The sequence below is a fragment of the Penicillium vulpinum genome (genome assembly GCF_028829585.1).
Source record: "Penicillium vulpinum strain IBT 29486 chromosome Unknown utg000003l_segment0_segment0, whole genome shotgun sequence".
Lineage (NCBI taxonomy): Eukaryota > Fungi > Ascomycota > Eurotiomycetes > Eurotiales > Aspergillaceae > Penicillium > Penicillium vulpinum.
In genome coordinates, this window is record NW_026643243.1 from 3,703,061 (window position 1) to 3,727,930 (window position 24,870).

At 48.8% G+C, this 24,870-nt stretch overlaps 9 protein-coding genes across 9 annotated transcripts; 6 read left to right on the forward strand and 3 right to left on the reverse strand.

The window, feature by feature from the left end:
• Positions 1-382: 382 nt before the first annotated feature.
• N7479_006446 (putative DRAP deaminase) lies at positions 383-1,066 on the forward strand (the record flags this gene model as incomplete). The annotated part of the gene is made up of 1 exon (XM_057254140.1): positions 383-1,066. One exon carries the CDS (start codon positions 383-385, stop codon positions 1,064-1,066), a length of 684 nt encoding a protein of 227 aa, XP_057108002.1.
• A 364-nt stretch (positions 1,067-1,430) lies between these two features.
• On the forward strand, positions 1,431-2,636 carry N7479_006447 (OB-fold domain-containing protein; the record flags this gene model as incomplete). The annotated part of the gene is made up of 2 exons (XM_057254141.1): positions 1,431-1,563; positions 1,903-2,636. 2 exons carry the CDS (start codon positions 1,431-1,433, stop codon positions 2,634-2,636), a joined length of 867 nt encoding a protein of 288 aa, XP_057108003.1.
• A 285-nt stretch (positions 2,637-2,921) lies between these two features.
• Positions 2,922-5,010, reverse strand: N7479_006448 (uncharacterized protein; the record flags this gene model as incomplete). The annotated part of the gene is made up of 4 exons (XM_057254142.1): positions 2,922-3,994; positions 4,048-4,150; positions 4,209-4,869; positions 4,937-5,010. The coding sequence occupies 4 exons, from the start codon at positions 5,008-5,010 to the stop codon at positions 2,922-2,924; spliced, it is 1,911 nt and encodes a 636-aa protein (XP_057108004.1).
• A 1,767-nt stretch (positions 5,011-6,777) lies between these two features.
• On the reverse strand, positions 6,778-7,886 carry N7479_006449 (uncharacterized protein; the record flags this gene model as incomplete). Its single annotated transcript, XM_057254143.1, has 5 exons — positions 6,778-6,891; positions 6,963-7,067; positions 7,135-7,386; positions 7,450-7,684; positions 7,816-7,886. The coding sequence occupies 5 exons, from the start codon at positions 7,884-7,886 to the stop codon at positions 6,778-6,780; spliced, it is 777 nt and encodes a 258-aa protein (XP_057108005.1).
• Positions 7,887-13,402: 5,516 nt separating this feature from the next.
• On the forward strand, positions 13,403-15,748 carry N7479_006450 (serine/threonine-protein kinase; the record flags this gene model as incomplete). Its single annotated transcript, XM_057254144.1, has 2 exons — positions 13,403-13,567; positions 13,622-15,748. 2 exons carry the CDS (start codon positions 13,403-13,405, stop codon positions 15,746-15,748), a joined length of 2,292 nt encoding a protein of 763 aa, XP_057108006.1.
• Positions 15,749-17,128: 1,380 nt separating this feature from the next.
• N7479_006451 (exosome non-catalytic core subunit RRP42) lies at positions 17,129-18,381 on the forward strand (the record flags this gene model as incomplete). Its single annotated transcript, XM_057254145.1, has 2 exons — positions 17,129-17,677; positions 17,776-18,381. The coding sequence occupies 2 exons, from the start codon at positions 17,129-17,131 to the stop codon at positions 18,379-18,381; spliced, it is 1,155 nt and encodes a 384-aa protein (XP_057108007.1).
• A 437-nt stretch (positions 18,382-18,818) lies between these two features.
• On the reverse strand, positions 18,819-19,713 carry N7479_006452 (uncharacterized protein; the record flags this gene model as incomplete). Its single annotated transcript, XM_057254146.1, has 2 exons — positions 18,819-19,214; positions 19,345-19,713. The coding sequence occupies 2 exons, from the start codon at positions 19,711-19,713 to the stop codon at positions 18,819-18,821; spliced, it is 765 nt and encodes a 254-aa protein (XP_057108008.1).
• Positions 19,714-20,775: 1,062 nt separating this feature from the next.
• N7479_006453 (c-type cytochrome) lies at positions 20,776-21,671 on the forward strand (the record flags this gene model as incomplete). The annotated part of the gene is made up of 5 exons (XM_057254147.1): positions 20,776-20,809; positions 21,186-21,217; positions 21,280-21,438; positions 21,499-21,593; positions 21,647-21,671. 5 exons carry the CDS (start codon positions 20,776-20,778, stop codon positions 21,669-21,671), a joined length of 345 nt encoding a protein of 114 aa, XP_057108009.1.
• Positions 21,672-22,662: 991 nt separating this feature from the next.
• On the forward strand, positions 22,663-24,631 carry N7479_006454 (uncharacterized protein; the record flags this gene model as incomplete). The annotated part of the gene is made up of 2 exons (XM_057254148.1): positions 22,663-23,233; positions 23,319-24,631. 2 exons carry the CDS (start codon positions 22,663-22,665, stop codon positions 24,629-24,631), a joined length of 1,884 nt encoding a protein of 627 aa, XP_057108010.1.
• Between the last annotated feature and the right edge of the window lie 239 nt (positions 24,632-24,870).

Genomic DNA, 24,870 nt, shown 5'->3' on the forward strand with positions numbered 1-24,870 from the left:
TAGGTGTTTTGCTTTTGAGGCTGTTCAAGCACTAGAAGGAAGAACTGAGTGCAGCTTTGGTATATTACACCGAATTTGGATTTAATAGATGAAAGACCAATAGAAGTGGCGATTACACTAGCGTAGGTTGTAGAAACGGAACGCGATTTAGACGCGACTGGGCCATTTCGTCATTTTGCTGCTGCTCCCCGCCCTGTCTATCCACCCACCTTCAAGCACTCCAAGCTCATCGACATCGCCACTTCACTCTGTTCGGATTTCAAGAGCTGCAGAGATATCTGGACTCAATTCGAAATCCTCATTCTACAACTACAACCACAACCTTTCCAAACTACCTCCCACACCGAACAATCTAACCTAATTGCACTTGACATCACTCACCATGACGACAAATACCTCCCCTCACATACCCTACATCAAAAAATGTCTCTCCCTAGCGGAACAGTCACCCCCAAGGCCCACCAACTTCCGAGTCGGCGCAGTCCTGTTGTCCCGCAAAGACAATGACCCCACCTTCAAAGACGACCGGATCCTTTCAACAGGGTACACAATGGAGCTCGCAGGCAACACACACGCAGAGCAATGCTGCTTCGCCAACTACGCTGCAGTGCACAAAGTTCCTGACGACCAAGTCGGCGAAGTCCTCCCCGTAGAACCCGGTCGCAAGCTCATCATGTACGTGACAATGGAGCCGTGCGGGAAGCGGCTGTCTGGGAATGTGCCGTGTGTGCAGCGCATTACACGGACGGCGGAGGGCGGGCGCCAGGGGATTAATAAGGTTTATTTTGGAGTTAAGGAGCCTGGCACATTTGTTGGCGAGTCTGAGGGGTGTCAGATGTTGACTCAGGCGGGCATTGAGTGGGAGCATGTTGGCGGGTTGGAGAGGGAGATTTTGACTGTCGCTTTTGCGGGGCACGAGAATGCAGAGAAGGAAGTTAGGGTCGCATTGGGGGAGAAGGAGACTAATGTTGATGATATTAGTGAGGAAGAGAGGAAGAGGCAGGAGGCGATGCCGAGGAACCCGTTGAAGAGGATGATGGAGGGGGATCGGCATATTTATCTATAGGTGTTGTGGAGTATGTTAAAAGTATTAAAAGCAGTGCTGCAGAAATCAGCAATATGTGCTCCAGTGCCATTATGGGCTGGTTGAAGCCTCCCTTGACACAATGACGTAGAATATCAAGAGGTGGTCATGAGTAAATCCATCAAAGTATCGTCAAGACACACTCCAGAGCCTCACACCATGAAGACATCGAAAATATTTGCCTTAAAGCAAACAAGAAATTAACGCGTCCGATGACCTTGTGTATATATAACCACGTGACACCAAGCCGACCTTCAACAGTTCCAGCTTCCAGTCTTGAATGCAACTCTGATATCTTTTTTTGATATCTCCAAAATAAGAATATACCGAGAAAAAAGATGAACCAATGGCAACGGTCAAAAATGAGAACCTCGTATTCTACCCCGCGTTCTGCTTCAAGGCGTCACCGACGCACTTTACCTGGGTGAAAATGAGTGCGGCTGATGTGCATCGTCTCCAAACATCGAGGGACTTTGTGGGTATGTCATTTTTTTCCCCGAGCCTGCTGCCAATTCTTTGTGTCCCCTAGAGATCGACGCGCCTAGCGCCCGTGTGCATATTTCTGGGACCTCTAGCGTGGAGCCTCGAAAAAGAGGCGTTAGCGTGAAAAAGTTCATTTGATATCTTCCACCAGGCTGTCTATACTCCCTGTCCATTATATCTGAATTCCTAAATTTGTTCCAATGCCCTCTGTCATGCTTTTCCAACATATCCAAACATATCCTGTCATCCTATTACCCAATAGCTCCCTTTTCTCCAACAAAACGCAGCCAAGCTTATCTATATATATAAAAGTATAACTAACAAAAATCACGCAGGCGAAAACATGTTCTTTTACAACAACCACCCAATCCAATTCGTTAGCCTAGTAGGCATTATAGTGGCGCGAACTGATATTCCATGGCGCACAATCCTAACACTAGACGACAGCAGCGGCGCAACAATCGACATAGCCGTACTAAAAAAGACTGAACCAAATCCCAACACCACTAGTCAAAAGACTCCAACCACAGACCCAGAACAAACACCATGGTCCTCATTCTCTCTCACAGCACCAACAGCTACCAGTCTCACTAAAACAACACATATAACATCCAAAGATCGCGCCGAGATAGATATCTCGGCTCTCCAACCAGGAACGCTAGTCCGGGTAAAAGGAACACTGTCGAAATTCCGCTCGCAAATGCAATTACACCTCGAGCGGTTCTGGCTCGTGGGTGATACGAACGCAGAAATGCAGTTCTTGGATACCCGTCTGCGGTTCTTTATTGAAGTCTTGTCTGTGCCGTGGGTGTTGACTGATGAGGAGATTAAGGCGTTGCGCCGTGATGCTGAGAGGCGTGATGAGCGCGTGCTGGAGAATAAGAGGCGCGCAGAGAGGGCTGCGAGGAAAAGGGCCGAGCGCGAGGAAAGACATGCTAGGGCTATTGCGCGGCGGTATGAGAAGGAGGAGGAGGAGAGGGAGAGGCAGCTTGGGGAGGTCAGAAAGGATGGGGAGAGGGTAATGAGGAAGTTTGGGTTTAGTCGGCAGGATGAAATGGATTCAACTTGAGTATGTATGCACTACACTTTTTCATTCCCGATGCTATTGATGAAATTATAATCTCACATATATTCGGAACAGAATGGAACGTCAATCATGAAATATGAGATATCGTCAGTCATGCACAACCCCAGAAAGCAGGGGTATATTCGTATCCATGCAACGCCCAAAAAAATCAGAATCAGAATTAAGACCGAAAATTGGAATAGAGAGCCAGAAGAACAGAAAAATGACACCGAAATGCAATATTCACCGAAAGAAAAGACCAAAGACACCAAAGCATAAAAACACACTTTAACGGTATGCATACTTGTCATACTTATCATACCAAGAACCAGAGCCTCCGCCCTGCCCACTCCCACGATAATACTCCTCCTCATTACCCCGGCTCCCACGATGATACCTACGCGCATCATCCTCACTCAGATTCGCAGTAGGCGACTCAGTATACGCTAAATCGTGCGCTGATAGCCCCGCATGTCTAGCCGAATGATCACGACCATGCAAGTCACTCTCTGAACGTCTATAGTCACCACCACCACCGCGGTGATTCAAACTCTGCGACGAGCTGCGGGAGTCGTTCGAGAAACGCTTATCGGCAGAATGACCAGATCCTGAGCGTGAGTAGTGCGGGTCGCGGTCGAAGGACTCGGACATGCGGTGTGCGGAGGTTGGCCCGGATGCTGGTCCCTTGTAGGTAGATTCCGAGGGCCGGGAACTGGAGAAGGAGCCCGCATGGCTGCGGCTCGGGACAGATTCTTCATAGACTTTGCCAATGCCCGGATTGGCGCTGTAGGGCTTGCGCTCGCGCTCGATTGGTACCGAGGGGGCGGGTTCGTCTTCGTCGTCGGTGACGGTAGTCGAGATGGGTCTTGGCTGTGGTTTTTGAGCGGGTTTTGGGGTCGGGACGGCGGGGCGAGGTCGGCCTCGCTCATATGACTGGGCTCGCTCTGTGGGTGATGCGGTTGTGGTAGATGAACGGCTTTGTCGGGCGGCCGATTGGTTGCGCTCTTCGGGGGTGATATATGGTAGATCAACGCCGCAGTGGACCATCATGCGTTCCTCGATGTCTTCTCTGATTTTGATATCTCCGATTTCTGGGAAAAGGCGACGTGGGATCTCCTTTGGGAAGCGCTCTTTCTTGTCATCTGGATTATTGATGGGCATGTTGAGGACTGCTTTTTGGAGCCGCTCGTATTCGCGCCCTGGGTTTGCGAGGATCATCAAGGTTGCCCAGGTCTCGAAACCTTTTGGTGTGAGGCCTGGGATATCTGGGCGTTTATCTACATCCTCTTGAATAAGATGATGTTCGACTTTCATTTCGCGGAATAGTCGGGATATCGAAGATGTACGATCGTCGAAAATATCTAAATGTTTAGTCAGAAGAATAGTATGTCAATGAACAGACCAAAACACTAACCTTGCCATGGGTAAGGGTCATTCGGATCATGGGTATCACGATAGAACTTTTGCAGTTTGTGGGGGGGAATGACAAGAGTGTTTCCCGGCGGATAGTCCTCAATCTACTCAAGTTAACCATTAAAATCCATAGTATACCAGATCAGACAAGGGTACACATACTAGATGAACCGCAATCCCACGTAAGAATTGGCCAAGCCTTTTCGTCGCCTTACCATCCTCAAATAATTTCCCCCAAATGCGCTCCAGAGTAGTCATCTCCGTAACAGTAGCGTCGCGGTCCGGAGGTTTGGGACGCTCCGTCTTGTGGTGGCTTTGATGACTCCGATCACTGTTCTGACTCGATATAGAACCGCGTCTCTCCACAAGAGGATCGGGACTAGTTTTCGGGCTAAGACGGCTTTCACTAGGGTAATTGGATGGGACAGACGGCTGGAAATTCCCAGTATGGATATTGTCGGAGGCCGAACTGGGCGGGGAGATTGAACTGCTTCGCAGCGGGGGCATGGGAGGGGACTCTGCGTTCGGCCACAACGAGCCATCTGTTTGCCATGGCGGCTGCTGCGATTGCGAGCGGGGCGGGGGCGCACCGGATCCTTGTATGTTGTCTAACCCAGTTGTCTTGAGCTGCTGGATCACTGTTGCTGTAATTTGCGAGAGAACCTCAGGGGAGAGGTAGCCCGTGGAGCCACTGCTGTGAAATGCAGAGCTCACTGCATCGTCAATGTGCCCAGTGCTTGGGTTTGGGGGGGGAGCGCTGGGGTTCCGGGTAGCTGTACGGCTCTGGGGTTGGATTTGGGGCCGGCGAGCCAGTCCGCGGCACCTGCGGCTGCGGCATGTTCAAGTGGGCTGATTCGTAGTAGGATGGATATGGAGGTGAAGGTGAATACCCAGATTCGTTTGGGTCCGGGCTTATGTTCCCCGTTTGATATGTATTCCTGGCGTAATCTCCATTGTAGGCCATACGAGGGTTCGGAAAGTGAGTGAGATGAGAGGCTGAGCTGCTGTCTTTGAACAAAGACTTGTAATCCTCTGCTGCAAATAAAGGACTCGGGTTGGAAAAGTTCTTGAAAGAAGAAGTGAAAGATTACGAATTACGAATAAATTATGGTGGAGGGGCTAGTGGGGGGCGAGTGAAACGTTGTGGCGATCCATCGTCACTAAGAGCGAGACAGATTTGAGATTCATTCTCTTTGTACTCCCTCGACGTCACATTATACCATCGTTTCTTAGCATATTATCTCTTTGTTATATTAAAGTCCCACAGATGTTCTGTCATATTCCTAGGCTGGGTCAGAGTGACACGATCGGCAGATTAATGGAGCATGCATATCGTAGTGCATAGCGACTACTCTGGACCTTGGTCCTATTGGCTTTTATTGCCATAGATTGGCCATCTATTTTGTATGTGGCTTTTTGGGCTGTTATAGTGTAATAGTTAATCGGATGAGCACTTCTAGTATGGATATTATATGCGAAAAAGCAGTTTCGTAGGAAGTGTGCTTTTTATCTCATTCTACTTTGTACAGTTTGCGACTGATTGTCGAGGCATCTAAAAAGGCATCAATAGATTTGAAACTGGTATTGAAAAATAGACACCGTAGTGGAACTATAGCGATAATGTCTGCAATATAAACTTCTATAGAACCTTAGCCTTCATTGGGCTGATATAATTCAAGTACTCCATTCTATAGCGTTAGAGATGATCTCGAAGAAAGAGAGGCAAGCGGTGAATTCTAAAAGCCAATGGGACAAAGGTCCCCAGTGGTCGCTATGCACTACGATCCATGCATCTTCCATGCGGTACGTGCATTGCAGTTTCCCTTGCACCTATCAGACTAGTGAAGGACATTATTTCAAATATCGAGCTATGTCATTGCCAGCTGTCGGCTGGGATCTAACCCTTAGGGCATCGATCGACAGATCAGAGTATTATTGCGGCCTTATACAAAGTACATATTCTACAGGGATGCCCTCCTCTCATCCATTCTCACATTGTGATCTGATACTATTATTGGAGCGAGCAAGACCAAAAGTTTATCAGAAGCCCCAAATGCAAGGTATTTGCTATTGTCCCTCATGCCTTTCTATTACCAGAAATAGCTGGAACATGCCTGAATACTGATTTATAGTAATGAACTCGAACTACAAAACTGCTGATTTATTTTTAGGTGGGATCCACAACGGAACCACCGATGTCATACCCATGGTGATGTTGCCTCCCAAGTCCAAAGGGGAAAAACAAACTTCGAAGTAAACTTGGATTGGTACCGGGCTCTTCATAAAACAAAGTCAACCCTAGAAAATAAAATGAAAAATAAAACCAGTAGACAGAGTTATATCAGGCACGGACTTAGAAGTCCACCCCTGTAGATAAAAGCCCTGTCAATCAGAATATGGAAAAAAAGTTGCCTGTAAGACATGCAATAGTCATAGGACTGGAACCACTAGAAACCCGACTCCTTCGAAGAAAAAGCCCCAAAAAAAATACTGTCTGTAGACAGAGGGGCATCATGGGCAGATGCAGGAGCCGAGCCGTGTGTAAGCAAAAGTAAGCGAGAAACCAAGAATACTAAAAAGATAAAAGAGAAAAAAAAAAAGAAAAATAGAGCAAACCGCGCACTTTACTACTAGGCAAAACCTAGCAACCAAAGTGCTGATAGGTTGGAGCATCGTCAGTCATAAATCGAGTGTTGCTCGTAGGAAATGCATTGGCACGATGTTGGAAAAATTAGAGAAACCGTCCTCCTTTCCAAGGAGTGCCATCATTGATCTTGCGTGTGCCAGGTGCCCAGCCTGGAGCGAGCTGGGGGGCGGGAACAGGCTTCTGACGAGCACGGTGCGCCTATACAACATAAGTTTCATTGAAAGTCCATCCGGAGCAGAAGGAAGTTTTGCTGAAATGAAGTCACCTACCTTGACTCGTGCAAAGCCGCTCTGATTCCCTTTACCATCATCCTCACTATCCGTGGAATTATCGCGCAGGACAAGAGCTTTCTCGAAGCCTTGATCCAGGCTCTCCTGCAGTAAAGGTGTATTCGTGAGTAATCAGGACTTGGCTAGAGTAAATATAGTTCTGATCACTTACCGGTCGACCTAGAGAGTCAGAGGTCTTGACAGACGCAGGGCGTCCCACAGACCCAGACCAAGCCACAGACCTAGACCGAGCAACAGACCCAGACCGAGCAACAGATCCAGATACAGAAAGAGCCGCAGACTCAAACTTAAGCTCCTCTTCCTCATCCCGTATCTTTTTCTGAACCACAACTTTGTCTGTGATTGCAAGAGGTTGGTCGTTAGGATCGAGGGACAGCTGGTAGTTCATGCAGGGCTGGCAGAGCTATTGAGATCAACCAAGTATTAGGAGCAGGCACAGTGCATAGTCCAAGAAAAGAATACATACCGGATTCTCGCGATTTCGTTGGTTTCGGGCGAATTGGTCAATGGCACGGTAATGACCGCAATGATGACACAGCTCCTCACAAACCTGAGCATTCGTGCATGGGCCACACTTAGCAACCTGCTGGTCACGAATGTTACTGTAGCCGATATCGAACATTGCCTGGCGGAGGTAGTTTAGTTGATTGTTTGAGTACTGGGACTTCGGGCGACATCGCTTGCAGACGCAACATTTGATTCTATGACCGTTAGCAAGTGAAGATCAAGATGGAGAAAAATACTGACTCGTTTGGAATCGGCATTCGGTCCACTCTATTGAAACCTTGTTAGCGACCATCTTGCTTGCTAAAGTGAGATTTGGTTGACTGACGCCTCTCTCATTTGCGGTGTATATCCCCGTGCAAATGGACTCAAGGGGGGCCGTCTCCGTTGCTGAGGCATGATCAAATGGTGTATTTCAGAAAGGCGGAAGACTCAGTTGAAAAATTGCATGGGTTCGCAGGATACTACACAGGGTGATTGCAGTGGTTGGAGATGAAAGAAGAAGAAAAACAGAAAGGGAGGAAGGACAGTAGTCGATTTATACTGGCAGGGGCAGGCACAATGAGAAGCTGCGTGGGTTGCTCTTTCCGAAAGTGAGGGCTTTGGACTGGCCACTGCAATCACCTCGAATTTGCTTTTCCATAATGAAAATAAGTTTTTGCTTGTTCTTTTTGGCTTTGGAGCTCTGCTTAACAAGAAGGACTGAATATATAAAAACGAAAATGATCCCAGGAAAAGAGGACCAGTTCAGGGTATCATTATCAACCACAACGTAGACTTATAATAGTTGAGAACACAGCTGAGTATGTAAATATCATATAGGTAGTGAAAACCGAAGCCATCACTAATCAAACAATATGAAAGGCACTGTGTTCTGGAAAGCAAACACACAACATAATCAAGACTACTTTGGATGTCAAGTCTGTTGTTCAGCAGGGGATAGAGATAGCAAAACAACCTCTTCCAACTCCTTCAAAAAGGAGTATCACTGAACTAAGAAACATTCTTTTGACACTATTCTCACTATACTATATATTTGTGGCGAGTTCTTCTTATCCTTCTAGCTATAAAACTAATAAGGGGGAATGTTTATCTAAAAAAAGACATAAGAGACTAACCGAGAAGACATCGACAAAGACCTTCAAAAACACCACCAATGAAACATATTACAAGGCCACATAAGCGAATATTACATACATATTATAAGGATGGCGTATTATTATTTGAAAAAGCAAACATAGAACACCTGTAACCAAGGCAACCTCTCAAGGCTCCGAAGACAGCGAGTGTTGAGTCTATTCCTTAGTAAGGCAATAGTAGAGAAAACAAGCCTCTTACCTTCAAAAAGGAGTAAGATTAAATCAAACAGGATTCTCTCCTCAATTCAAGCCAGCGGCATCTAAGACCACACTATTCTTTTTCTAGAAAACCATAGAAGAAGCGGAGCAAGATCCTCAAATAGAAGCATGGTTGACAGCATGTGCATGCAAAATAGGGGCACCCCCAGTCTCAACAGGGGTTAGTTTCAAAACCAACCGGACCACGGACATTATTCCCAAAGTGATGGAACAAGCTAGTTAGGTATGACACACATAAAGGACCCAGTTTGGGCAGCACGACAGGGTCAGGGGAGGGAGAAGGAGGGGCATCTATCACTTCGCAATGTAGGTAGTTACATTACTGCGGTACGCAAGTCATTGCGGCCGCCTTAGCTGGCGATCTAAATATACCCGGGAGCTGAACGCAAAAAATCTGTGGTATGCAGTTACTAGCAAGTGGCACCGCCACTATATACTCCATATACTAGATAGAATTGAGAGCTAGTGCTAGGTAATTCTTCAGCTGACAGAATTGGCTTGTCTCTTGCTGTTTATTATGGTGTAGACACCTTCCCGATTCGCAACAACTTCATATATTAAAGCTACAACCTAAGGGTTACTGGAGTGACAGTGGAACCCCTCTAAATGACAGTGGACTCTAATGAAAGTAGCTGAACGCCCAAATCCAGCCAATTCAAGCTAATTTAGGTCACCTCGTGGGCAGTGGGACTGATAATCTACTGGACTCAGATCTGACAGTCCCAGCGATCAAGGGGGTGTCCTTCCCGTGCCTTCCATGACTTCTGGAAATTCACACACGGACATTTCGGCGTTTGTTGTGGGCCGACGTAAATTAGTGTCGGAGGTAGTGTCGAAAATCGAAGGTGTAAATCCCTCAAGGTAATTTGACAACGGTCACTAGGAAGTTTCCGTAGGAAGCTCGGGACGGACGTCCTTGGGATCATGTGTTTGTCGGTTGTCAGCTTGTTTAGTCTCCGGGGAAGGGACCTGCTAGGAGGGCAACGAGTAATAGGTTGGCCAAGGTAGGTTTACCCCCAACAAGCTCTCGCATTATGGAGTCGTAAGGTCTAAACAGGAATGAACCCATCTGGAGACCGTTGACTCGCAAACATTCGGATATTGGATGATCACATTGCTAGGAACCACCTTCTCGAAGGCTAAGGAACATGAAATGAACGGCGCCTCCCGGCAGTTTGGGAAGCAAATAGTTTCCTTTCCTAAGTGGCGACGTTGCCATCCTTCCCCCTATAGGGGGACTCCGCGTCCTCCGCGGGTACCTGGGACGGGCCTAGATGAGCCCACTGTGGAGATTTCCGTATTCCCCCGAATCGACGGTGCGTGACTAGGCGTTTGTGAGGGATAAGAGCGCATCATTATAGGTACAATAGCTGTACAAAGTGGGCTGTCTTTGAGCTGTCTTCGGTGATAGGACCAATGGCATTGTTGGCGCATCGACTCCATCGTACTACTGAATCTTTGATCGGTGATGATTGGCCTGTGGCTGGTGCGCGTGGAGTAGTAAACCCCACTGAACGAATCATAAAGACTCGAAAGTGAGAGAAAGTGGACTTGTTCTGAGAGTGAATGTTGTCTGGTATTTGGTGTACAACTCCAGATCGTATATTGTACACGGTGTGTACTCCACGTCGCGTCCTATTTGTTTACCCGAATGGTCACAACATTTGCGGTCTAGAGGAAGAAAAAAAATAAAAATGAAAAAAAAGTGAATCGGCCCACTAAATCCGAACCTTGGTTTTGTCTCGGTACGGGCCTTGGGTTTGCGTATACTTTTATGTACCTGAAAAAAAAAAGGAAATTCCATGCAGAGATCGGATAAGGGGCGGACTCCGAACGTTGAAACAGTGGGTGTTATGAGTTGATGAGTTGGAATGGACTGGTCAAATTCTATTCAAATCAGCCTTGCAGAGTAGTGAATTTGGGGGTCTCGGCCGCCACAACGGTCGCCCCAGGGTTCGTCCATATCTGACAGGTGCATTCCATCCCGCTTCCTGCAGGTAATTACAATATCCGTACTCCGTACTCCGGGTGTACGTATATGTTGTAAGAGTCGGGCTCCATTGACTTTGATCACCTCTGCTTTTTCCACGTCTGTGTTCTCCGGACTGCGAACATCCCTTAGCTTCTGAAAGTTAGTGGAGAAACCAGAATGATGCGGTTAGAGACTTCCCGCAAACTTGCCAGAACGGGCTTGGTTTATGATCTTACTGTCATCACTTTGATTGGAGTCTACAAAGTATCATAGTTAGCATGTGCTAGACTCTATAATTTTGTACGTCAACATATCCGGCATCCATGGCAACAGACACACTAACTACGCGAGTCATTTGAGACGGGATATTTCAACAAAGAAAATCTAAGTAGATACGCGAGGCAAGTCCTACGCTGTTCCCAATCGGAGACGGCTGAGGAGAAACCTGTCAATGATCTCCCAAGCATACCGGGTCCAGACCCGTGTACCTTTGAACAAAGAGTGAACCCATCATATGCAATCACCAGTTCATCGCGGCTTAAGTCTACTTGCCTTTCTATCCCGCGAACCTTTCCGTCCACCCGTGAATCTAGTTTACCAATTCTCTTCCACATGGCCGGTGCCAGCATCTTACCCCGGTGTTCCGTACTACGTATAATGATTGGCTCCAACCAGGCGGAGGATCAGTCAGAAAAGAGACAACGAGACACCTCTTCTCTCTAGAGCTCCGATGCATCAGGAGATCAGGTGGCGGAAAATAAAAAAAACGAGGCGCAGGATATCTGGTCAAACGAATATCAAAAGTTTAAGAAGCCAACACAACCTAGGCAAGTATTCCGTCCTGAAACAGGGATTGTCCGTTAGGTGCCGAATAATAAGACTGGTGCTCTACTATCCGTGTGAGAATGTGACCGGCAGAGAGTAGAAGTTTGAAGGTAGGACATGACATAACAAACATGAAATAACGTGAGAGAACAGGATTCTCCTTGCTGTTCTCGCCCAGTCTGCGAGCTGGGTCTGCGGTAGGACATCTTACATACATCTGGTACGGAGTACATTGACGGAGAAGCTAAGTACATCTCCGTTGAAAGTGACTCGTACAAAGACGGGGTAACCGAGGGGATTTAGTATGTACTTTTGTATCAAAGTCCAGATGAGTTGTCTTTGTAAGAAGAGATTAGAGTAAGTTAGTCCTAGACATTAACAAGGCAACCAATTCCAATGCTCGAGTCAAATAAATTACCAAGGCGGCCCAACCCCTTCTGACACGCCCCAAACAAAGTGCAGACTAGGACTGCGTGGGCAACGATCACAGGCTGCACACAATTATTGTATGCCCAACCTCCTCAATTATTAGGCGCCGTGCATCCACTGCGGTCAGATGATAAATACACTGAGGGGATTATACAGATGTGATAAGCAAATAGTTCTTATATAATGTATGTGAGTATGTTGTATGACAGTGGCAATATAATATTATGATTACATTTACTAGGTAGCGACCTATATTGTACTCCATAGGGTAATATCAAATATGGCCCCGGGGACCATTTTATGTAGTTAAATGAGAGAAATAAGAGAATTGAGATTTTTCTTTTGTTTTTTTCAAAGGATCAAGTGTTCATGGTTTAGCTCGACTTTCCAAGCTTGTATGGTAAGTTTTGAAAATAAGGTACCCGATTCCACAATGAGTGTCCCATTGGTTGAGACGGGATCAACCCGTTATTTGGGGTTTTAGCTGGTTTTAGTTGGTTTACGGTGGTTTACGGTGGTTTAATATGGGCGAAATTGACTTAGTTGGGCTTAGTGTGTTTTAATTTGGGGGTTTCTGTTTGGTGTATTTTCCGTAATTTAGTTTATTTTCTTTTTTTCTATTTTTCTTTTCTTTTTGGTGTATCTTGTATTTCTGTGTATTGAGATATTCCAGATTTCTCAGAAACAAACCCCCCTCTCTATGCGCCTTATGTGTGCGATGCCTCTTTTATTCTCTCTTTTGTTTCTTTATTCCTATACTTCTTTATACTCTGATTCTATATTTCTATTCTCTCTTATACATATTCCAAGTGACCTCATATTTCAATCCCATATATTTTTGCCACGGTGGACTGATCTACAACGACCTAAAGTCGTTAATTTACCGTCTCCACGGCCCCGTCTAGGAGCTCAAGCTGTCACCGTCAGGGGCTCACCCTCGGTCCTCCGATCCCTCCAGTTTCCACCAGAACGGGTCTCCTCCTATTCTGGATTTTCCTTTTTATTGAATCGTGCCCGGTCCTCAGTCTTTCCAGATCGCCCACTACATGACCACCGTCACTCCCCCTCCAACTACTTCGTCACTCCTTACTTTTCCGTCAATGGGAAACCAATCGTCTGACTTGCACTGATACTCGGACATGATCACATATTGCAATTGATACACATACACACACTCACTTGGGGATCCTGCGAACCTTTCCCCTCTACATAATAGTAAGAACGCACCATCTTCCGAGAATGTCGGGAAGCTGACCTCAACCCCCCTCAGAAACCCCTCCTCCCACATTCCTCTTCTTCCGATCTGCTGGCAGACCTGAAGATACATCAACATGACCGTCACATACGATACTCCCACTCGGGGGTCACATACCTCCATGGCCACCCTTGAGGACCGCTTCGAGGTCATCAAGGAGATTGGCGATGGAAGCTTCGGTAGTGTTTCCGTCGCACGCGTACGGACCGCCGGTTCTCATATCGCTCGCAGAGGTACCATGGTATGGAATAGCAGCATTGGTGGTGTGTTATGCTCCCACTGACTCATGAATTAGGTTGCGATTAAAACGATGAAGAAGACATTTGATTCATTGGGTCCATGTCTAGACCTACGAGAAGTCATCTTCCTCCGAACATTACCCATTCATCCCCACCTCGTCCCTGCACTCGACATCTTCCTCGACCCCCTCTCCCACAAGCTTCACATCTGCATGGAATACATGGATGGCAACTTATATCAGTTGATGAAGGCCCGTGACCACAAATACTTCGAAGGCAAGCACGTCAAGAGTATTCTTTACCAGATCTTGTCTGGTCTGGACCATATCCATGCACACCAATTCTTCCACCGCGATATTAAGCCCGAGAACATCCTTGTGTCGACCTCCGCCCCCAATGATTCCGCTTTCAGCCGCTACTCTAATCTTGTCACTCCTCCCTCCACACCTCCTGTCTACACTGTGAAGATCGCCGACTTTGGTCTTGCTCGTGAGACCCATTCCAAACAACCATACACCACATATGTCTCTACCCGCTGGTACCGCGCACCCGAAGTGCTTCTACGAGCAGGAGAGTATTCGGCTCCAGTCGATATGTGGGCAATGGGTGCCATGGCAGTTGAGATTGCCACATTAAAGCCCCTGTTCCCAGGAGGCAACGAGGTGGATCAAGTTTGGCGTGTGTGTGAGATCATGGGTAGCCCAGGGAACTGGTACAGCAAGTCGGGTGCTAAGATTGGTGGTGGTGAATGGCGTGAAGGATCGCGCCTGGCCCACAAGCTCGGTTTCACATTCCCTAAGATGGCGCCGCACGCAATGGAATCCGTGCTTCCGCCCCCAATGTGGCCTGCGGCATTTAGCGAGTTCGTCACATGGTGTCTCATGTGGGACCCTAAGAACCGCCCGACTTCTACCCAGGCGCTTAACCACGAGTACTTCGCTGATGCGGTTGATCCGGTGCGGCCGAAGTCTTCAACCTCGTCAAGACTGCTGGGCCGCAAGCAGTCCGAGAAGAGCTTTAGGTCACCAGTTCTTACTCCTGGCGACTCCCCTACATTGTCTTCTAAGCCTTCGTGGTTCCGGAGATCATTGATTGTTCGGTCAGACAGCCCTGTAGCTACTGCAGAGGAGCCTGCCCGACCACCAGCTGTTGCCCAAGTCACTGTCCCTGAGATCCAGCCTGTCAAGCCGCGTCCTGTAAACCCCAAGCGAGCTACCTGGGCAAACGGTGCACCGATGCCAATCCTTCCTTCTATCCGCCCTGTCTCCCCTCTCTCCAACTCCGTTACAGCCCAGGCCAACGCCATGGTAGCGCACAGCGAGTCTTCCAAGTCTTCCGATACATCAGCCAGCTCAAAGATCGGTCGTCAATTGTCCGTCAACTCTAACGGAAATCACTATTCGGACGCGAACCGTCAAGAGGCTGAAAGGATGCTCAATGGTTCCGGGGCCAACACTCCAACCACAAAGGAGAGTTTCTTCTCGCATCTGCGCAAGCGCGCCCGCAGATTGTCTGGGCGAAACCAATCAGCCCCTGTTGATGACGTCGAGGCTAATGCAGGTTGCATCCCTTGGTCGAACCGTTCGTCAGTGGCCCTCGATGGGCCTACCAGTGAGCCAAAACAAGGTTCCGACTTGAGCGAGTTGGACAAGGCTCTTCAATGTGTCAAGTACTCGATGGACTCGTCCAAGATGGGCAATGTCCCGGTGAATTTGCAGAATTCCGCTGATGGCAACACCAAGCGTCAGTCAATGCCTCAGGCCACAAGCAACAACGCTGCCCCTATTTCTAGCCGGACTCGCCGTGCCATGCAGATGTCTACCCACCCTGTTCACCGGTACGAGACTCCTGAAGAGGAAGATGAGTTGCTTGATGAGGTGTTGCACTCCGCTAGCAAGGCAGCTAGACGCCTGGCTCAGACTCAGTCAATGGCTGTCGACTCGCCGAGCGGTGCTCACCGACAGTCAGACAACTCGCGTGGAGCGCGGAACCCCTATCCTACACCGTCACCCACGGCGAAGGATAGTGCTACGTTTGGACAACAATCGACACCTAGCAAGTTGAACATGCACAAGATTGATCCCACGGCCACAAACCGCCAATGGCCCACACCTCCTTACGAGGAGTCCGAGTTTCACAACAAGAAACCTGACTACTTCGCCCGTGGATCCAACTATATCTGATGTTCCCACTACTATCTTGAACTACATCACATCCTTTTGAGTTGTGAAACCCACAAAAATTGGGAAAATTGCGCAACGGAACAAACTGAGCAACATCGCTCACGGCGTATGGATTTGGGTATTTTTTCTTGATTTTACTCACAAAGTTTGGACATTTCGCAGGGTGTTTTTTGTTTATTATTTTTTTTTTTTCACATATGGGCATTGGGCTTTCGTCCTCTTTTTGCAAGTTTCTCATTTCCCCCACTTCATACCCCTACAGGCTTTTTTTATAGATGGATCCGGGCCTTGTTTCTTTTTCCGTTTCATGGAGTCCTTTCACTTTACCATTTACCAGGGGCGTGATCTCTTTCCTTGACATTTGATACCACATGCGCGAGTCGCATCATTACCGCATTTACCCTTTACCTTATTAGGTCACCCTCTCTTCATCTGATACCTTTGATATCAGATCTGCACATTGGCACATCATTCTTGATGAATATTGCACTCTTTTTCTTTTGTTTATATAATTTCCGCCCCCCTTCCTCCCCCCCCCACTTGTACATTGACCGTCAATCGTTTCTATTACTTACTTATCCCTGCATTTACATATTCCTGTCATAGCCCTCTTGCTGCGATTTCTTGTATCATTTCCTCTCGGACGCGGCGTGCTGGCTTGGATTCAGTGCGTTCTATACATACTCTTGTAATATACATCCATCTTGGCTGTTGTGCCATGCCCATATATACATCTCACTACATGCATTGAATATACTCAAAGACTTATTCTACGACGTTATACATCTTCCTCTTTGTAAAGTTCAGTTCTTTAGTATTTTCTCATATTTCTATCGAATATTTAACATGGGGAGGTGCGATGGAAAATGATTGACAGTAAGTAGGAGCGTTGGATTGTTAACCCCAAAGATAGTAGGTTTTACCTATGCAAAGGATCATTATAAAGTAGAAATAAACCATTATATCTCTAGAATAAATAGCGAATCCAGAAAAATCACATTGGATCTATACTTTCGAACTCCATACATGGATTGATATCGGCGGAACAACGATTATCCGTTGGCCATCAAGATTTCCTGATTGAGACTGCTCTGTTCGACTCTACCAACTTTTTTTTCTCCTCCCCAATTGCCCACCAGCACCACATAACGGGTCGAACTAGACTGGCTGTAGCTTGAAAATTTGGGCTACCAGCATCCTTGCACATCCAGCACGCGCCCCAGCAAAGCACTTTTCACAAATCGCGGGCCGATCACCACAAAATCAAGCCGCCCGCCAACAGCTGCGAGCTAGCCTTGCACAACCGAATTCGAGCTCTATCCTCCGAAACAGAAACGCAACAATCTATTTGCACCACATATCAACACCAACACGCCAAAAATGTCAAACCAAAGACAAGCCTCCTCCGCCTCTCAAGTCCCCCACCTCTCACCCGCCGAACTCTCCTACCTCTACACCTCTCTCAGCCTACCCAAGAACCCAATCCGACCAGATGGCCGCTCCCCCACACAATTCCGTCCTCTCTCCGCCGAGACCACGATCCTACCTGGCGCGAACGGTAGCGCGCGCATCGGATTCGCAGACGGCACGCAAGCGATCGTCGGCGTGAAAGCCGAAGTCGAGAAGACCGTTCTCGCAGCCGACACGCTCGACTCGCGCAGTCTGGCGCAGCATGGCGATGCACTGAACCGCGAGGGCGAGCAGGGCTCGGCGGCTGTCTCAGGACAGGGAGAGTGGGTGCAGATGTCGATTGAGATCCCCGGGTTTAGGGACGATGATGCACTCCCTGTGTTTTTGAGTGAGATGATGCGGGAGAGTTTGGTTGGTTCTGTTGCTGGTGGGAATGGGGATGGTGCGAAGGAGATGGCTGGTGGGTTAAAGGCCAGACTCGTTATTAACAAGCGGTGGCACTGGCGCTTGTATATTGATGTAAGTTTCTCGGAATGCTTTCTGTCTTTGGGTTCATGGTTCTGTCTTGGTTCCAAAGGTACGTTTTGATTTGAGCACTGCTAACATGTTATCACCAGGTCCTGCTTCTCTCTCAGCCTCTTGCATACCCCCTCCCCCTCCTCTCCCTCACAACCCACCTCGCCCTCCTAAGCACTAAGCTACCGAAACTCAAGTCTACGGGCGAAGAAGACCCCTTCTTCGACGATGACTGGGCTGTCGCGGAGTATCTCTACCCACGCTCCAATACTTCCAAAACTCCTCTCTCCGCTGCGCCATCATACCCTGTCCGCCCACCCGTAACGCTGCTCGTGATCTCTGTCGGTGACAACGTCATCTTCGACCCCAACCGCGAGGAAATTGCCGTCGCAGACGCCGTCCTGGCTATCTCAGTTACACGCAGCAGCGACTCCGAGACACTGAAATTGCTGTCAATCCGCACAATCGACCCCCCCTCCCGCCTCACTCAGCCTGGTATCCCTAATTCCGAAAATGTGAATATGCTCGGTGCTTCTGCGGCGCCTGGAGAGGAGTCTGGTGGCCAAGAGGAGGTTGAGGGTGTCTGGCGTCCGCGAAGGGGTGGTGTTAGCCGCAGTGTCATTGCACGTATGGTCAAGACTGTCCTCACTAAGGGCGGCGTTGGAGAGGAGGTTCTTGAGGGACTCGAGGGAGTTGAGGTGCAATGATTTTCCCATTTTGATTCCATCTCTCATGGCCATGTATGAGTAATAAAGTACATCATTACTTTAAGGTTGCGACTTTGATATCTGATTTGATAGGTCGCTGCTTCTGGAGTTTGGAGAAAAGCGTTGTCCTTTGATTAAATCGTTTCTGTTCATCTTGATTCCATTGAAGTTGAGATAATCCTCCTGTCGTAGCTGGACTGAAAGTCTAATAATGTACAAAATGGATTGAACTCCACTTACACCAACGTCGCTGCTGGAGGGTCCTGGGGGTGTCTGATTGTCCCTCATGTAGGACCCCTTCAATACCCATGGCCAAACCACATAGACAGTATATGAAGTCTATTTAGCCTATGCCATACTTAGATAGCTTGGCTATATCACCCATAGATATTGATTGAAACACCCTACACCAAGGTATAGTATGTAGGGAATAACAATCACCAAATTCCAAACCACTTCTTAACGGGCTTCTTATTGCCCTCCCAATCAACAAACTCCTGACCTCCAGCAACCTCAGCAGCAGGAACAGCAACGGGCGACTGTGAATCGACCTCCTTATCACCCTCATCCTTCTTCTCAGGCTGCGCCTCCTCAAGCCCATGCGCAACACGGTACTGCTTCCTCTTCTCCGCATCCTCAACACGGCGGTGTCGCTGCTCTCGCACGCGCATGGAGTTGTGCTCCACATGCATGCGCCACACAGATAATGCCTGCGAGACCGTGGCGAAGGGAGACGTCAACAGACTCGACCATGACGGTAGCAGGTGTGCGAATGGAGAAGTTGCTTTGAAGTTTGTTGTGAAGGTGAACCCGGCGCAGGAGATTAGGACGCTCTGTGTTTTTGGTTAGTTAATTGTCTCCTCAATTCTCTTCGGAGGTTTTTGGTAGATCCACAGCTAGATCTGGAGATGAATCCAGAACAGATAGACCTATAGCTTGGATCTGTTCTCGTCGGTCACTCACCAATGCAATCCAAATGTGAATCCACTTGCTCGTCAGGAACTTAAACATCACTGTCCCCTCCGGCGGAAACATTCCCGGGTACTGCGTCTTGCTCTGTTGCACGCGCTCTTTCTCCGTCGTGCGCGGGCCATACTCGAATGGTTGGCCTGGGGGTGCGCTCTTCGGAGATGGAGTCACGAGGCGCTGGGGATGCGAGGGTGGGCGGAATCTGTCGGGCTTTGCGAGGACGCGGGGCTTGGAAGTGGCTTTCTTCAATGCGGCGCTGGTCGAGGTGAAGCTGCGTCGCGCACTTTGGCGTTGGAGGGCGCGTAGGGTCAACGCTGAGGGCGGGCCTCGCGGGAGGAGAAAGCCGGGGATTGGGGCTGGCATTTCGGGATTGATTTCTTGCCCGTTCGCTCGTGTAGAGAGATCGGGTGGCCTTGTTGACTTATCTAAATGTGGAACCGTAGATGCAATTTTTGGAGAAGGTTTTATATCACGTGACTTTATCGGGACATCGGATGTCGATTGAGTCGAGATATGTCCCGATTGACCGCATATCCTAACTATTTTTGGGGGCTGGGAAAAAAACCGAGTCAGGCCACTTGACCTTGAAAAATATTCACATGGCTTATCCATTATTTTCTGTCCCAATTGAGATAGTCTGGGAGTAACTTTAGGCTATAATCACGAGTTTCATACATAAAATCAACCTAATACAATGTCATTGTCCATTTCCACTACAAAATACAAAGTACTACTCCATACACCTCGGCAACATGATACATTGCATTTGCTGCCGAGATTGAATCGAGAATAAACCGTTTCTGCCTCAGGATCCACATATCGGACCACTGGTGGATCAGTTCGAGCGAATGAGAACCCTTACATTTCAAAGCTACCACGGTGGATGGGGAAGTTGCTCCAGTTCTCCAGGGGGAAGGGGAAGTGAACGCGCGTGAGATATGAACACGGTCGCCACGAGCATCAGAGAGGAATTGAATGTTTCAGTTTGGTGAAGCTCCAATGAAGCTCCAACGCATCCGTGCACAAACAAGTCAAGAACCCGCATTCGTCCATATGTGGATATTTTGAGCTGATGATGAAGTGATGAGATCATGGGGCGGAATATGAAGTGTACATATTGGTCCTTTGCCATAAGCAAAGCCAACAGTTTCTAGCTATTCTAAGCATTGAACCATGAATCCCAAGTAAGAAAGCAGAAGACATAAGAAGTAAAAGAGTGTCGGAGTATAACAGAACACACCGAAGTTCCCGGTTGTGCCCGTCCGCCTGAATCATCCGAGTTCTGATTGGTGGAGCGGCAGATTACGAGAGGGAGCGTCGGGGCCAAGTACAAATAACCAGATTTTCTTTTCTTCCTTCCCAGTTTTTTCTGTACAGTACAGTGTCATAATAACTTCATTTTTTCTTCTTTCATAATACTTCACAATGGCTCCTAAGAAGCAAGAATCTTTCGCCCCTGGTAAGCTTCATACCTTCCCCCATTGAGGTCAAAGGAGGTTGAACGGGGAGGTGCCATGAAGGTCGAAGGAAGGAAGTGAAGGGCATCGCAACTCCTAAAATGGCAACACTGCTTGTTGGCTACCTAGGACGACGATAGACACACTTCCTCGCCTTTGCTCACATTGCGACTCCTCGTCAACCTACCTACCTCTCAATTGCGATCACCGCAACCTTTGCCCGAAATACCACGCATCAATTATTCAATATGACTACGTTCGATGTGTTCTGCACCTTGATAAGCATAGACATGCGCGAGGCCGAACGTGCAGAAGCTGCCCTCATTGAAGAAGCCAAAAAGAAAGTGAACCGGATCGCTAATCTCAGCTTTGCTTCAGGTGACGCCGCCAAGGGTGCCAAGCTCTTCCAGGTGAGTTCATTATTGCTCCAACGCGCAGACAAAGAAGAAAACCTAACAGCTCTTTTTTTCAGACCCGTTGCGCCCAGTGCCACACCACCGAGGCTGGCGGCCCCCACAAGGTCGGCCCCAACCTTCACGGTCTCTTCGGCCGTAAGACTGGCTCCTCCGAGGGCTACGCCTACACCGACGCCAACAAGCAGGCCGGTGTTGAGTGGAACGAGGATACTCTGGTAAATGCCAATTGTCACCTTTAAAGTCCCTCAAATCACCCGCTAACAAGGTCTCTATAGTTCTCTTACCTCGAGAACCCCAAGAAGTTCATCCCCGGTACCAAGATGGCCTTCGGTGGTCTCAAGAAGACCAAGGAGCGCAACGATCTTATCACGTACGTTACCTGCGAACCCCAACCATCTGACAATCCAACTGACAACCCCATAGCTGGCTCAAGGATAACACCGCATAAACGACCTGATGTTCTTTTTTATTCCCCGGCTTTTTTTCTGTTTCTCCCCATAGAAGTCTGGGATGGCGCCATGGGCTGATTACCGGGTCTCCCAAGCCTTGGAGGGACCGGGCCTGTATTTTTATTACAATTTCCATGACCCACAATAGATTTGATCTTCTCCTCTTTCATTTTCAATGTAAGTTTTGATATAAGTTGGATATAATTGTTTTTTTGATAGAGAACAAACGATCTGCAAACGGGGGTGATACAAGGTTATCCCAGGTGTTTGAGATTCTCCGGATTATGATGGAACCCTGTCTTATGATTGGTCGATTGTCCTGATGTATCGATTGGGCAAACATGGGCGGTCAGGCACGGATATACTTGACAGGCACTTGAAACGTACTTCAATATTGTATGCAAGGAATACACATATTGGAAGTACTTCTGCAGTATCACATTTGTATCTTTTCGGTATCTGATGTGTACACGCCATGTTGGCCCTCGAGTCTCAGCACATGACCCAGCAGGGGTCAGGCTGATTGGCCCAACCTCCTCGACTTGGATACAAGTGAGGGGACGCATGCTTTCTCGTCTTCTCATTCCTGACTCCTGCATTGCTCAAGGCGTTTCGATCCCAGTTCCATATTAATCTCCAGCGCATCTCCTGATCGCATCTTGTCCAGCATCCAACTATCGAATGTGCCTATCTCGGAAATATCCGGTGTCGCCATTTAGAATCCAGTACCTGCCTTGTCGCATCGCATCGCATCATACCTTATCGCATCTTTGTCGCGGGGTTGATTGCGCAGATATCTTCTGTAACGGCTAGCGCAGGAGACAACCCGTCCCAGCGCGTATACTAACCACTCTAGTTTTACTTAAAAGGAGTCTCAAAGCGGTTCAACCGCAAGTTTATCGCCCTTCATAGGCATTGATCTGCGCTTCGTCGCTGAGAACTGCGGTGCCTCTTCTTCCGAGGCGCGATTATCGCGATACACCGTCCGGCATGCTGGACGAGTTAGACAACGTCTTCGACGACCATCCATCCCTGGACGCGTCGCTCGAGGACTTTGAGAACAATACCAACCCCCACAGATCCCCAATGTTCGCTATGCGATCCCAACACTCCGGATTCCGGTCTGAAGACTCAGACGGGGAGGATGGAGAGATCGAGGACCCCGCTCAAGAGCGCTGGTCTCCCCCAGGCTTTCACCCACCCGAATACGTCCAGGGCAGTGGATGGTACCGCCACCAGCCTTATCTGCGCAAAGATAACCTTATTTCGGATCGCTTGCAACTCAAGCCTACAATTGGGCTTAGCGCCTCCCCGTCCCAGTCGCGCGAGCCAAGTCCACAGTATGAGGATGCGCTCGAGAGTCCCACGAAAAGTAGACATGTCGATCGTGCCACTCCGGGCGACATCTCTGTCGCGGCTAATGTGCCTCTACCGGCGGGTGCCGATACTCCCCTCAATGGAAGATCCCCAAGTCCGCCTCCGGCTCCGAGTACAAGGCGCACACCACGCCACAGTCCCGAGGATGACGAGGTGGGCTTTGGCGCGGAGAATCTGAGCAACTGTAGGCCCTGTCTGATCTGGTTTCAGTTGCAGGCGCGGGTATACTAACGATTGTTTGCGAATGAATAAAGACATTCGCTTTGCAGTGCGTGCAGAAGTCCAGCACCGAGAACCCATTGCCGCGTTGTTTGGCTATCTGCGATCAAAGTTCGAGCGCATGACTAGCTCCAAGTCTAACACCACCTTATCTATCATAATCCTCCTCGTCTCAGTCGCGTTCATGCGCGCCCTGGTCCTCCCAGGCCTCCCACAGTCGATTCCCGATCTAGTAAAGCTATCCGGCTTCGCCCGCTCCTTCGAACCACTGATATACTATTCAGAAAACGGCGTTCAGCAAATCGGCACCCTGCAAGAAACCGGCGTCGCGGTCTGGGACTTGAGCGAATCCGTCCGCGGCACAAACATGACCAGCGCGCCCATAATCGTGCGCCAACTAGACGAACTCTCCGACTCCCTAAAGTCCCTCTCCCTCGAGCTAACCCGCTTCTTCGCAAACGTCGACTCAGACATCGACTCCATTTTAATAGTAATGGATTGGGCTAAGCGCGAGCTCGAAACTCTTTCCGCTCAGCCCCCAAGCACGCTTCCTACAATCGTCTTCGACAATATGCACAATATGCTCTCGCGGCTCGGCGCACTCGAACGCTCAGCCCAGGTCTCTGACAATGGCGTCTCCGCGACCTCAACAACAACGACTCCGCTCGGCCACCTCGTAATGGCCGTCTTCGGGCCAACATCCGCGCAGCGCACACGCACAACCCTGACGCGCACCTTTACGGAGTTCCTCTCCGTGCTTGAAGAATCAATAAACAGCGAACTCACCCACTCAACCGCTCTCTTCGCGCTCTTTGAGTCCATCGATCGCCAATTCCTCAATCTGCAGCGCACGGTCGTCCGCGAATCAGACGCACAGGAACGCGCAGAGGGCGAGATGCTCTCTTCGCTGTGGACACGCGTTTTGGGTCCCGACGCCGTGGCTGTTCGAAAATACGAGAAGAACAAGAAACTTCTCGCGAATGTCCGCAGTCGCACTGTCGCTAATAAACACCTCCTCGTCGACCACCGCGGCCGACTACTCACGCTGAAAGTTAATCTCGAAACGCTGCGCAGGAAGCTGGTTAGTCCGCTCGTGCGTCGGAATGATTCTGTCAGTTTTGTTGGATCGATTGATGGGGGTGGGGGGAATGGGCATGGGAATTCTGGCTCTACGGGCCGAATGCTTGGACCTGTTGAGGCTGTTATCGATGGGCAGATCCGTGGGTTGGAGGGGACGTATGACTACCTGCGGACTGTTCGGGAGAGGCAGAAGGCCAAGCTTATGGAGCTTGTTTATGGGGCTGGGAGGAAGCCGAGTCGGGCTATGATTGATGGGTTGGAGGGGGGTGAGGATGAAGAGTAAAGGCTGGATGAAATCCAGGCCTGATCTTGTTTATTATTCTTTTCTTCCCTTTGACCTCATTTTTTGTGGCATAGCATCCTGTTTTCGGTTTGGGTTTTGTCTCCTCTCTGGCGTTTTCTAGGGCATAGGTGGCAGAGCATCGGCTGCGGGCTTTTGGGAATTCGGTGGCTTTACCTGCTGTGCCTCTTTGGATAACTGCTTTTTCTTTCGTTTTCTTTTTTTTTTTTTTTTGCGTTTCC